This window comes from Mesoplodon bidens (assembly GCF_964165515.1).
Source record: "Mesoplodon bidens genome assembly, chromosome: 7".
NCBI classification, from domain to species: Eukaryota; Metazoa; Chordata; class Mammalia; order Artiodactyla; family Ziphiidae; genus Mesoplodon; species Mesoplodon bidens.
In genome coordinates this window covers 18,351,847-18,365,843 of record NC_138164.1, presented here as the reverse complement: position 1 = coordinate 18,365,843, position 13,997 = coordinate 18,351,847, and the positions used below count along the sequence as shown (strand labels likewise).

At 38.6% G+C, this 13,997-nt stretch overlaps 1 protein-coding gene across 10 annotated transcripts in view; it reads right to left on the bottom strand.

Annotated features, from left to right (window-relative positions):
- Positions 1-13,997, bottom strand: part of USP28 (ubiquitin specific peptidase 28) — a 58,247-nt gene that overhangs the window by 33,837 nt on the left and 10,413 nt on the right. For 9 of the 10 annotated variants that reach the window (XM_081240953.1, XM_081240945.1, XM_081240947.1 and 6 more), the window contains 4 exons: positions 10,754-10,831; positions 9,393-9,525; positions 2,225-2,330; positions 1,143-1,302 (listed from right to left, as the gene is read on the bottom strand). In XM_081240953.1, coding sequence (XP_081097079.1) covers positions 1,143-1,302; positions 2,225-2,330; positions 9,393-9,525; positions 10,754-10,831 — 477 coding nt within the window. Of the gene's footprint in view, positions 1-1,142; positions 1,303-2,224; positions 2,331-9,392; positions 9,526-10,753; positions 10,832-12,548; positions 12,642-13,997 lie in introns of those variants that run through there. The other variant, XM_081240949.1, reaches the window with a different exon arrangement.

Sequence of the window (13,997 nt, the reverse complement as noted above, 5' to 3'; positions counted from 1 at the left end):
GCCTCTACTCAGATGCCCACCTTAGCAGAAAGGCCATACCTAACCCCCCTATATAAACAGCACCCCTTCCCTCTCTAGCTGAACCCTTTCTAGCCCCTCTTGCCCTCATTCATTCATCTTTATAGCACTTATCGCCACCTGATATATATTTTGTTTCCTGTCGGTCCCACTCTTTTCCAAGTAAACTCCTTGGGAGTGAGGGCTTTGTTTTATCCACTGCTGTTTCCCCAGTGCTAAAACAGTCCAGGCACAGAGTAAGCTGAAGGAACCCATGGATTTTATGTGTGGAAACGGAGGATTCCATTTTTGGCTAAGCAGCTGGGTTGGTGTCAAGTACTGTGAAGGAGAAGCTTGCAGGGCGGGATCAGGTGCTGCACTGCAGCCACGTGAAGTTTAAGAGGCAACACGCTCCCCATGGGAATTCATCCTCTAGCTTGGCTTTATCACCATCTACATGCTACTGATTCCCAGAACTACATCTGAAACCCAGATCTTTTTACTGAACAACAGATTCACATAGATAACTTCCTACACGGTATCTCCACGTGGACCCTCAAACTCAGCATGATTAAAACTAACTGAAATCCCCCATTTAACACTCATGCAAATTATTCCTCCTCCAGTGTTAAATGGCACTATCGTCCACCTGGTACCTCAAGCTAGAAACCTTGCAGTCTTTCTCAGCCCCTCCTGCACATATCCCGACCCGGTTGCTTATCAAATCCTATAGATCTGATCTCCTAAATACCTCGTGAATGCTTTGACTCCTCCCTTCCATGGCTTATGCCACTTCTCTATTCCAGGCCACCATCATTTCCTTCCTGCCTGGTCATTTATGATAGCCTCCCAAAGACTGATTTCTCCTTATTAGCTCTTGCTCTGCCGTAATACAGCATTCACCAAAACACCTCCTCAACCTCTTTACAACCACAGAAGATTCTGTTTTCAGTACTGACCAATTTAGACACAAGAGCATCTAGGTCCAAAACACAAGAAAGCAACCAAAACACAATAATGCCATGGGGAAAACCCTCCAGTTTTATTTATCTGTTTCCATTTTTTTAAAGCTATGTTTCTCACATTTCAGTTTAATAAATTACAAAATCGTTTCCAGAAGACACAGTTGTCTCTTAATACCATACCTGAATAACAGCACTAAACCAACACGTATTGCCAACATTTTTCAGCCCAACTGGCCAACCATCAACTCGCCTCCAGTCATTGGGATTGGGATTTTCTCCCCAGACTTCACAGCGTTTTCTCTTTGAACGTTTAGTTTCTGCAGAGGTTGCCTCGTGCATCCTATATTGTGCCAACATATCACACATCAAAAAAGAAAAGAGTTAAACAACAATATACTATATGGAGAATGTAGGTAAGCTTTCACAGGTAACTCAAAATGCCAGATAAACTATTTACTGGGTAACCACTGGCTATATAATAACTATAAGGTTGCAATGTAAGTGAAAAGGTTTAAATATCGAGTTGTTAATCCTGCCATAACAGAGATTATTACTAACAAGGGCCCTGATGGAACTGAGTTGAGACTCAAGACTATTTATGGCTACCATATTAAAAGTTTTACATTTCAACAATAGTGCCTTATCTCAGACCTTGACATTGAAAGAGGCAAGAGAGACACTCTGCTAAAGATAAGAGAGCCTCGAAATTGATTAGCACACAAAGCATGGCCCTATGTTTCCCTGAAAGAAGCAACTTGGCAGTATGAGGGGATAAACATGTCTGGAAACTGACCGGCCACCACTGGAACTGGATATCTGTGAACAATACCAGACAATCACCAAATCAGTACCAATTCAAAACATATATCCCCCTAGTCTAGGGGAGCTGAGTGATAACTTTCATTTTCAATAGCCAACAACAAAACATTCAAAGTTTACAAAGGCTCAAAGTTAATACAGAGAATACATATTTATCAGTTATTTGCCCTAGACGGTTTTTCCCCACTAGCAAATGTGAACTACAAAACCTTGCAGGCTTCTACTCAACTCAAAGACCACAGGCTGCAATAAGACCTTTATCATATTTAGCTTCTTCAAAAGTGAACCAAAGAGTAAGTAAGCGAATGTGAATTTAAATTTTCTCATAAAAGAAATTTCATTTAGGTGCAATTAAAGAAGCTTGGCAGAACTGTTTCACAGAGATACTGCCTTTGACCTACACACTAATGTGCAGAGCAAAGATTATAAATTAAATCAATAACCTGTTAAGATCTCTTCCATCAGCTTGAATTTTGGGGGACTCCAGCAGACTCAAAGCAATGGCGGCCTGAAGATCATCTTTGTTATCATGAGTAAGGTCTATTACTTCTGTAAGATAAATAGAAATTTAATTAGTCTACATGCAGGAAACATTGCCTTTCTGTTTGTATTGTAGGAAAAAAGGTAAAAGCATTCACAAAATTAGATACACTCCCTAACTCTCAATACAATGGCTCATCTGTGTAAAATCAAATTTATTACTCTATGTTAGAGTCAAATGAATAACTTACAGCTACACTGTAACCTTATGATTAGCTAACAGTACAGTAATAACAAGCTGCTAAAATGCAATGAATCAAATACCCCCTTTTGCAGTCTTACTTCACAGAGTCAGAAATATATCCCATACCTGTAGGTTAAATAGTCTCTTTACTTATCATTGTAAAATATCAGCTAAAAGTTGAACATTCAAAGAATGGATATTTTCAATCTCACACAAACTACTCTAGAGAACAGAGGATATACTCCTCAACTCATTTTATGAAGTCAGCATAACACCTTGGTATATCACAAACCAATCAAGAAGAGTAAGAGAGAGGAAAAATGACAAACTCACGCATGATCACAGATGCAAAGAGCCTGAAGAAAAGCAAATAGAATCCTGCTAACACACCAAAAAAGATTATATATTAAGACCAATCTGAATTCACTGTAGGAATGAAATACTGAGTTAATGTTAGAAAACAGACCAGTAAAATCCACTATCTTAACAGTTAAAGGAAAAAATGATCATCTCAATAGATACAGAAAAAGTATTTTATAACATTCAACCTCCATTAAGGAATAAAAACTCTAAGCCAAGTAGGAAGAGAAAAGAATATTTTTAGACTGAGAAAGAATATCCATGGAAAGCCCACAGCAAACGTTACACTTAATCGTGAAATGTTACATGCATTTCCTTTAAAACCAAGACTAAGACAAAGATGTCTGTTGTTGAGGGCTTTTATTCACCATGGTTCTGAAAGTTCCAGGCAGTGTGATAACAAAATGAAAGAAATTTTAAAAAATAATAAAGATTGCAAAATAAGAAACACCTCTGTCATAATTCACAGATAATGATCACCTACAAGGGAAATCCAAAATAATCTATGGAAAATAGTTATAGTTAATAAGAGATGGTTAACACCATTGTAAAGCAATTATACTCCAATAAAGATGTAAAGAAAAAAATAAGAGATGGTTAGATAAAAGATCAATGAACAAAAGTTGAATGAATTTCTATATATGAGCAATGAAATACTTAACTTATAAAGAAAAAAACCACAAAGAACACAAAACTAAAAATCAGGACCTTGTGCTACCGGCATAAGAACAAACATATGGATCAATGGAAACGAGTGGGACTGAACTGACACTCCAGGAATAAACCTCACAGTTATAGTCAACTGATTTTCAACACAGGTACCAAGACAAGTCAATAGGGAAAGAGTGGCTTTTAACCCCTCCTCCACATCATTTACAAAAATGAACTCAAAGTGGATCAAGCCCTCAAGATAAGAGCTAAAACTACAAAACTCTTAGAAGTAAGCAGGTCTATCTTCATGACCTTGGATTAGACAATGGCATCTTCCAGATGACAATCAAAGCACAAGCAGTGAAAGGAAAGATTGGTAAATCTGACATTATCAAATAAAAATCTTTGGGCTTCAAAGGACACCATCAGGATGGTGAAAAGACAAAGCACAGAATGAAAGAAAAATTTTGCAAATCATGTATCTAGTAAGGAAGCTATATACAGAATACATAAACTCCTGCAACTGAATAACAAAGACAAACAGCCCAACTTTAAAAATAGGAAAAGAATTTCATTAGACATTTCTCCAAAGAAGATACACAAATGGCCAATAAGCACATGAAAAGATGCTCCACATCATTAGCCATTAAGGAAATGCAAATCAAAACCACAAGGAGATTATCATTTTACACCCACTTGGATGGCTAAATAACAAGTGTTGGTGAAGATGTAGAGAAGTTAGAACGCTGTGTAGTGCTAGTGGGAATGTAAAATGGTGCAGCTGCTGTGGAAGTTAGAAGAATGGAGGCTGGCAGTTCTTCAAAATTGAAACGTAAAAAGTTTCATGACATTGATTTCTTGGATATGACACCAAAAGCACCGACAAACAAAAACAAAAATCAACAAATGGGACTAAATCAAACTTAAAACGTTTAAAGCATGAAAGGACACAATCAACAGAGTCAAAAGGCAACCTAGGGAATGGGAGAAAATATTTGCCAATCATGTATCTGATAAAGGGTTAATATCCAGAGTATATAAAGAACTGTTACAACCCAACAACAACAAAAATCAACTAATCTGATTTTAAAATGGGCACAAGACTTGAAGAGACATTTCTCCAAAGATGATATAATATGGATAACAGACATATGAAAACATGCTCAATGTCACTAATCATCAGAGAAAATGCAAATTAAAACCACTATGTGATAATGCCTCACATCCATTAGAATGGCTATCAGAAAAACAAAAACCAGAAAATAACAAGTATTGGCGAGGATGCGGAGAAACTGGAACCCTTTTGCACTGTTGGCAGGATTATAAAATAGTGCAAATGCTATGGGAAACAGTGTGGAGGTTCCAGCACTTTTTAAAAAATTAAAAGTAGAACTACCATATCATCGAGCAATCTCACTTCAGGGAATACATCCAAAATGAAAAACCAGGGTCTCAAGGAGCTGTTTGCACATGCACGTTCAAATGGCACTATTCACAAAAGCCAAGAGGTGGAAGCAACCCAAATATCCATTGATGGATAAATGGATAAACAAAATTTGGTATATACATACAATGGAGTATTATTCAACCTTAAATAGGAAGGAAATTCTAATGTGCTACAATCTGAATGAACTTTGAAGACATTATGCTAAGTGAAATAAGCCAGCCACTAAAGAACAAATACTGTATGATTCCACTTATATAAGGTACTTAGAGTAGTCAAAATCATAGAAAACAGAAAGTAGAATGGTGGTTGTTGCTAGGAGCTGGGGGACGGGGTAATGGGGAGTTACTGTTTAATGGGTAGAGAGTTTCAGTCCTGCAAGACAGAAAAAGAGTTCTGGAGATGAATGGTGGTGACGGTTGCACAACGACATGAATGTACATAATACCACTGAACTTAAAGATGGTTATGATAGTAACTTTTATGTGATGTGTATTTTACCATAATAAAAAAAATTGAAAAGAAAAAAAAAGGAAATCCTGTCACATGCCATTGCATGGATGAACACTGAGGACATTATGTTAGGTGAAATAAGCTTGTCACACAAAAAAATCCTATATGATTCCACTTATATGAGGTATCTAAAGTACTCAAATTCACAGAAACAGAAAGTAGAAGGCTGTTACTGGGGTGGGGAGGGAGAAAAGGGTTGTTTAATGGGAACAAAGTTTCAGATTTATAAGATGAAAAAGTTCTAGAGATCTTTTATACAATAATGTGAATATACTTAACACTACTGAACTGTACACTTAAAAGTGGTTAAAATGTGGGAGGTCCCTAGAGGTCCAGTGGTTAAGACTCTGCTTCCACTGCAGCGGGCAGGGTTCAATATCTGCTCAGGGAACTAAGACCCAGCATGCCACGTGGCGTGGCCAATAAATAAATAAATTAATTAATTAAAATTGATGTCCCCCCCTAAAAAATATCCATGATGAAAAAAAAATTTTTTTAAGATTAAAATGTAAATTTTATGTTAATGTGTTTTTAAACTACAATTTAAAAAAAGAATTCCAACTAATAAATTATGAAGTAATGATAGATAAAATATTACCATTTTGAAATATCCAATAAAATAAAGAATCTAAGCAATAATCACCAATGGTGGCTGGAAATACTATGTGGGGAATTTTATGATAAATTAATCAAACTAACAATCTGAACACACTAACGATTTTAACAACACACAAAGACGGGGACCAGACATTATTTGCTTCTTGATACGAGAAAATAGAAGAAATACACACAACACTACCTATGACTTTGTCATGCCAGATAAGCATCTAAATTAATAGGAAGGACAGAGGACATAAAAATCCATTAAAGGATACCACAGGAATGCAATCATGTGGTATCATGCAAATCCTGTCAAATAAAATCCTGAAACAAAGGACTTTATTTCTTCAAACATTAAACTGCAAGAAAAAAAGAGAGGGGGACTATATAGATAAAAGGGATCTTAAAAAACATTTCAAACATACTTTAATGTTTTCATTTTATGTGGATCATTATTCTCACAAACCAATTACAAACATATTGTTAGTGAGACAATCAGGGACATTTCTACACTGGTATTTGATGAGATTAAGAAATTGTTATTAATTTTTAAGTGTGATAATACTGTTGCAGTTATGAAAAAAGAGTCCTCTTTTAGAATTTTTTTTTAAGTTAAACACAGAATTGTTATATGACCTAGCAATTCCACTCCTAGGTATATATTCCAAAGAACTAAAAACAGATACTCAATGAAATAGAATGGAAAACACGAAAATCTGATATAACACAGAGCTAATACTGTAAATCAGTGGGTAAGTATAGCCTTTTCAATAAAGGTCCTGGACCAACTGAATAGCTGGAGGAAGTGAGGGGGTGGATCGAACTATGTTTCTATCTTATGCCTTACCAAGATAATCCATTTCAGATGAATTAAAGATTTAAATGTGAAAAGCAAAACATTACAATTTTAGAAGAAAATATAACAGAATATCCTATAGCTTCACGGTATAGGAGTTCTTAAACAAAAAACACAAACCATAGCAGAAGATTAATAAATGAAAGCTATTTGTTAGTTCGTCACCATAGTGTAAAAACACAAGTCATCAACAAGGAGAAGATATCTGCAACACCCAAGTCCAGAAAAATGGGTTAATATCAAGAATATAAGGTCATTATCAATAAGAATATCAAGAATCAATAAAAAGAGGCAAACAAACAGAAAAACCAGCAGAAGACATGAAAAGAAATTTCACATGAGGAAACACGAATGGTCAAAAGGGAAAAGATGCTCAATCTCATTAATTAATTTTTAAAAATTCTAATTAAAAACCAGATTATCATTTCATATCAAAAAGACAGGCAACAATTTTACAATCTAACAAATTTGAGAGCAAGAGTTACTCTCAAACCCTGTTAGTGGGAGTATAAATATGTAAAAAAATCACTTTGGGGACTTCCCTGGTGGCACAGTGGTTAAGACTCCGCACTCCCAATGCAGGGGGGCCCAGGTTTGATCGCTGGCCAGGGAAATAGATCCCACGTGCATGCCGCAACTAAGAGGTCGCATGCCACAACTAAGGAGCCCGCCTGCCGCAACTAAAGGAGCCCACGGGCTGCAACTAAGGAGCCTACATGCCGCGACTAAGACACGGCACAACCAAATAAATAAATAAATATTTTTTAAAAAAATCACTTTGGACAATAATGTCACTAATAATAGCTACTAAGTTGAAGATGAGCACATCTTAATACTCACCAATTACACTGCTAGGCATATACACTGAAGAAACTCTTGCATACATGCACAAGAAACATAAATCAAAATAGCTCACAGCAGCCTTGTTTACAACAGCCAAAAAATTCAAAACAACCCCAAAGTCAATCAACAAATACATCAGTTCTGTTGTATATTCAGACCAAGAAATACTACACATCAGTCAAAAGAAATAACTACAATTACAACCAACATGAGTGCGTCTAGAAAAGAAAAATGTGGATTGAAAAAGTCACTACGTGCACCAAAAGACATATACAAGAATATTCACAGCAGCATTATTCAGAATAGCTCAAAACTGCAAACAACTCAAATATCCATTAACACCACCTTGCGCAGCTGATAGGTCCCTCCTCCCAGAAGCCTCTTTGGCCTCCAGAGCACCACTCTCCTGGTCTTCCTCCTACTCCCCTGCCCCCCGCCCAGACATCTCAACACTGGAAGATCTACTGCTGAGTCACTGAACCTTTTCTGTTTTCTATACCCACTCCCTTGGAGAGTCATCCCTTCTCATAACTTTAAGTACCATTAACAGGTTTATGATTCCAAGTTTTATCCAACTCCAGCCCAGATCTCTCCCTTGAACTGCACACTTGGACCTCCACTGCCTTTTTTTTTGTGTGTGTGGTACACGGGCCTCTCACTGCTGTGGCCTCTCCCGTTGCGGAGCACAGGCTCCGGACGCACAGGCCCAGTGGCCATGGCTCACAGGCCTAGCCGCTCTGCGGCATGTGGGATATTCCCGGACCAGGGCACAAACCCGTGTCCCCTGCATCGGCAGGCGGACTCTCAACCACTGCGCCACACCAGGGAAGCCCTCCACTGCCTTTTTGATACTCCACCTGGATGTCTAACAGGCATCTCAAACTTAATATTGCCAAAACCGATCTCCTCATTTTCCACCCCAAATCTGCTCCATCTGCAATTATTCCCATGTCAGTTAAGTGCAACTCCATCCTTTCAGCTCCTTAGGAAACAAACCTGGAGTCATCTTTAACCCCTCTCTCTTCCACAACCCTCAGATCCTTTGTAAGCAAATCCTGTAGAGCAAGCACTTGTCACCCTTCCACCACTGCATCCTGGCCCACACCGCCTTCATCTGCGATAGCTTACTGAGTCGTCCTGGGCTCCCTGCTCTGCCCCATGCTTGCTACTCCCTCCCACACATTCTGTTCTCAGCAGAGCAGCCAGAATGATCTTTAGCCAAAGGAAACCAGTTTACAGCATTCCTCTGCACCAAGCTCTCCAAAGGCTAGTCCTCTTAAGTCAGAGTAAATGCCAAGCAGCTATGAAGGCTCTGCAAGATCTGCCTCCCATTTGTTCCCTCAATGGCCGCATCTCTCACAGGGCAGCAGTTCCTGTTTCTTTTGTTCATCTCCAGTGCCTAAAAGAGTGCTTGGCACATAATAGGGGTTCATTAAATAAGTGCTGAATGAATGGAACCATTGAAGTGCTGAGAATTGTGCCTGGCGCCTAGTAATGGCTTAGTAATTAGCCATTATTACTACTATTTCCGAAGGGTTGGTGTGATGGAAAGGACACTCACATAAACTCATCTCTTACTCTCCGCTAGATCAGAGCGGGACCAAGCCAGGATATACCTACTTGCTAATTCTTCTTTGTTGGCAGCACTGCCCGCTACTTCAGATGGTTCTGTAGCAGCAGTCTCCTGGCTGGGCTCTTTAACTCTTTCATCAGTGAGAAGGCTGACTGCCTGGGTGATGTCACCATTACTGGCCTGAGGGGAGGAAAAAAATAGAAATTTCAAAAGTAAAGCATCACAGCATTTAAAATAAGCAGCAAGTTAGTTTGGGGGTTATAACTCTTTATTACCCTGGTGACATACTGAATAAGTCTAGGCATAATGCTAGGGTATAAAGGAGGAAACAGAGTACAGTGGAGGATAGTAGGTCTATTATGCTTAAAGCACTGCTATTAAACTCCTAGTTACAGGAAGGGAGTTGTCATGCTCTGATTTCCCACAACACGCAAACAAGAATGAAATCTCACTGCTTTGGACACTATGCCGCCTGATTTCACAGAATAGCTAAGGCATGATGTATCAAAAAGGAGGCTGGCGATTGACACAGATTCTAAATGAAGTCAGCCCCTACAGTAAAGGTGCCAAACAGTTATCATATTCTGTCGTGATGACCATACTTCTATTTCATTTTAACTTTTTAAACTTTTCTTAGGAAAAAATTCTAACATACACAACAGGAGAGGGAATGTATAATTGAACCCCATGTGCCCATCACTCAGCTTCGATAATTACCGAGCCCTGGTCGATCTTATTTTACCTATTCTGCCTCTCCTCCCCCAGATACTCTGAAGCAAATTCTAAGTGTCTTATCATTTCATCAGTGAACATTTCAGAATGTATTTTTTAAAAAAATATAACCCATAATGCTATCCTCACACAAATAACCAGTTCAAATTTCCCTGACTCAAATATTTTTTAGTTCGAATCAGGATCCACAAAAGGTCCATACGGTGCAGTTAGTTGATAGGTACCTTAAATCTCTGTAGGCTTCCCCCGCACTGTGAGTCTCTCCCCTCTTCAACATTTTCCTGCTCTTATAATTTACATGTTGAAGATACTGGGTCATTTGACCTTCAGAACTTCTGTCCTATACGTATGCACTTTCATTTTGGCATAAATATAGCTTGAACTGACATAACTGTGATATGAACAACAGTTTTTGTTTTGTTTTTTTTGGTTTTTTTTGCGGTACGCGGGCCTCTCACTGTTGTGGCCTCTCCCATTGTGGAGCACAGGCTCCGGACGCGCAGGCTCAGCAGCCATGGCTCACGGGCCCAGCTGCTCCACGGTATGTGGGATCCTCCCGGACCGGGGCACGAACCCACGTCCCCTGCATCGGCAGGCGGACTCTCAACCACTGCGCCACCAGGGAAGCCCTGAACAACAGTTTTAAAACCTGTTGAATAGAGGCCTTGAGACTAACCTTTAGAGCTTCATGAAGAAAAGAAGGGTCCTGAATGCCTGTGATTTCCCGCAGTTGATTTAACAGCATTTGGCAGCTCTATATTTGAGAAACAGAAAGAACACAGACATATGTCAATTGGAAAGTAAATCTGGATACATTTAAAGAATAGACACCAGCATCATGGGTAAACAGGCTTGGGACTTGCATTGTTTACTTTAAAAAACCAACAAGCTCCAAGGAACAAGGTACTTGACTGTCAGACACATTCTGAAATGCCAAATGTATTGCTCTTTTAAAAGCTTAATCATGGAAAATGCTTTTGGCATTTGTGGACAAAACATGAGTAAATAGCAAAACTACAAATACATAAAACATTTAAATGTAATATTCTAGCCTTAATGGACGCTTCAAGTGCCTCAGGTTTCTCTCTGTGAGCGGTATGTAAGTAGGTCATTATAAGGAGTCCAGGGAATTTGCATGGATGTGAAGATGTGCTATTTTAAGCTTCACTGCACATGCCATTTGTGTGTGTCATTTTTCACTGACATTAAGTTTCCAATCATGTAATTAACGAACGATACCACCAATGTCATATTTGAAACTTTAGGTTTGATTTCTTAAAAAAATGTATAGATAAAGCTAGAATTTTCTGAATTATAAATACAATTGTGGAGGGAATAAAGTATGGAATGTTTTCTCTTCATTAATCTGAATCATGGAAAAATCTTTCTTATTAACTTCCAGCTACAAGATCAGTTTATAACCCTTTTCAGCCTTAAAGTCTTCAACTGACAAGTTAACACAGACAAGTTAACACAAAAAACCTATTTACAAGTAAGCTTTTAAACAATTTAAACAATTGGCTGGCCCAAGTGAAGACACAGTGATCTTACAGATGAATACTGAAAATGAAATAGCTCAAAGTTAATCCAGCGAGAAGAAATCTAATTTATTCTTAACATTGTACTGGAATGAAGCCCCGATTCAATACTTGATGCTTGACCATTAACTGTCTTTCAGTTAGTACTATGTGTCCAAGGGGCAGTCTAGTTCACTGCCAGCTGTAATAGAAACAGTATCCTCTGTTCTTCAACAGCTGAGGGCCCAATGCAACACTCAAGCAGCACACCACTAGAAATAACAAACTGAAACACCCCTGTACAGTCCTTGGAAAAGCATCAACAGTCTTTCTGTTCTAGTCACAGGTCATCGTCATAGGCTAGAAATGGAACCCTACCCTGCTGATCCCAGCAGTCCTGGAGGCTGTTGAGTCTGTCAAAGGCAGTCACCGCCTGGGCACTGCTAGAGTGACTCTCACACTAAGAGGTATCCAGATTTAACCTTGGAAAACACTGAAAACACAGCATATGATTTTTAGAAAAATAAAGTATTAAAAAGTTTGTTTCCAAACAAATTCTAATCCCATTGATCGTATTGTGTAAAAGTGTGTGAATCTATATAGGTCAATCATAACCAATTTTCTAAAAAATCCAAATCAATGTACCCAAAAAAGGGTGGAATAAAAGGAAGAGGAAATGGGTAGCATATCAGCCCTGAACTGGAACCAAGAAGGTAAGAGTGGGATAGACAATCACATCTTCACCTCAAATTACTCTGTGTACCAACTGATGCAGGAGTCACAGAAGACAATCCCAGTTAAAATAATAGCTCACACCCACTGCTTACTTTTAGCCAGGTGCTGTTCAAAACACTTCATATGTGTTCACTAATTTAAGCCTCATAACAAACCTGTGAGATAGACACTGTGCCCATTTGACAGAAAACTGAGGCATAGAGAGGTTAAGTAACTTACACAAAGTTATTGCTAGTAAGGGGTGGAGCTGGGATTTGACCCCAGGCTGCCTGACTCCAGAGTCTGCACTCTAACCTCTATGCCATGCTGTATCTGAGAAGACAAAGAAAACAGGCAAGAATACCTATTTAATGCAAAACAATGCAAACATTTTATTCTTATACTTTGACCTTGATCTCTGCATCTTAACAAGTTTCCTATTTTTATTTTAGCTGCCCTTATATAATCACAAGTTTGATTACTTAGTAGTACAATCAGTTCCAAATAAGCTATCATCAGGAAGTAGAGAGGTAAACACTATAATGGACGGAATGTAAGGTGCCATCAGTTATAAAAAGCACCATTATTTTATGCACCACCAAAGACAAAAACGGCTGCCACTTAAATGCCTTCATGACAGTGAAGTGTGATGAAGTCCTTCATGACAGTCCTAGGAGCCAACGCCTTTATGACAGTCCTAGGAGACACATGAATTGGTCACATCAGCTTCTTGTAGCTCCAAAATGTCTCATTTATGTTGAGAAATAAAGCAATTCACCCTACTTCCAGGTGCACTGCCTGGCATGCAATACATAATTCTTTGGCATATTTCTCAGCAACAACAACAAAAAGCTTAAAACACCTATAGTATCTTCCTTTCTGAGGTCCCATAATGCACTTGATTGTAGCTTTGCAAGAAAATTTGAAACTGCAATCATTCCTCCAATGACAAATATTTTACTTCACATGAAATCAAATCTGTACCCTGCTGTTCTATTTCTGTGCCTTTTTTCATAGTTTTTTCGATCTTTTAAAGCCCTTTTAAATGGCAAGTAAACTAACCGTGCGGTACCAAGAGTGCATATAACCCGACTGCCATGACGGCAGGAACAGCTATGGCTGAGCCCACACATGTGCAGACTATGGTAACTACACCACATGTGCTACTTGGATGATAGTAAATGTAAGGACCATCTCAATTTCAGAGATCTCAGAATGCCAAATAAATGCTAATCAATGAAATACGGTATTGAAATGATAAATAATTTACTAACCATTACATTTGGCTGTGGGTTAAAGTCCCACTCCTGTGTCTCCACTTTGTAACAGGTAGCAGTGGACATTAACACATCTAGAATAATACACTCAGGAAAGGAAAATAAACTCTTAGTTTCCCTTTTTTAAAAGCGATTGGGCAGAGATGACAGCTACATAAAATCATTTTGTACAGTGTCAAGAGCGACATTATATTCATCTTACCTCCTTCAAGAACTCTGGTCCCTTACTATCCTCTCCCCCTCCCATGCTGAGGGAACGAATGAGCCTGCGAAGGAATAGGACTTACTGGCTTTACCTGGTATTTCTCACCACGTGGTTTCCTAACTGTTTTAAGTGAAATTCCTGCCTCTGTAAAGGCAAGAATCACACAACACACTACCTGATTTGAATTAGCCCTAGGACAGTGCTATT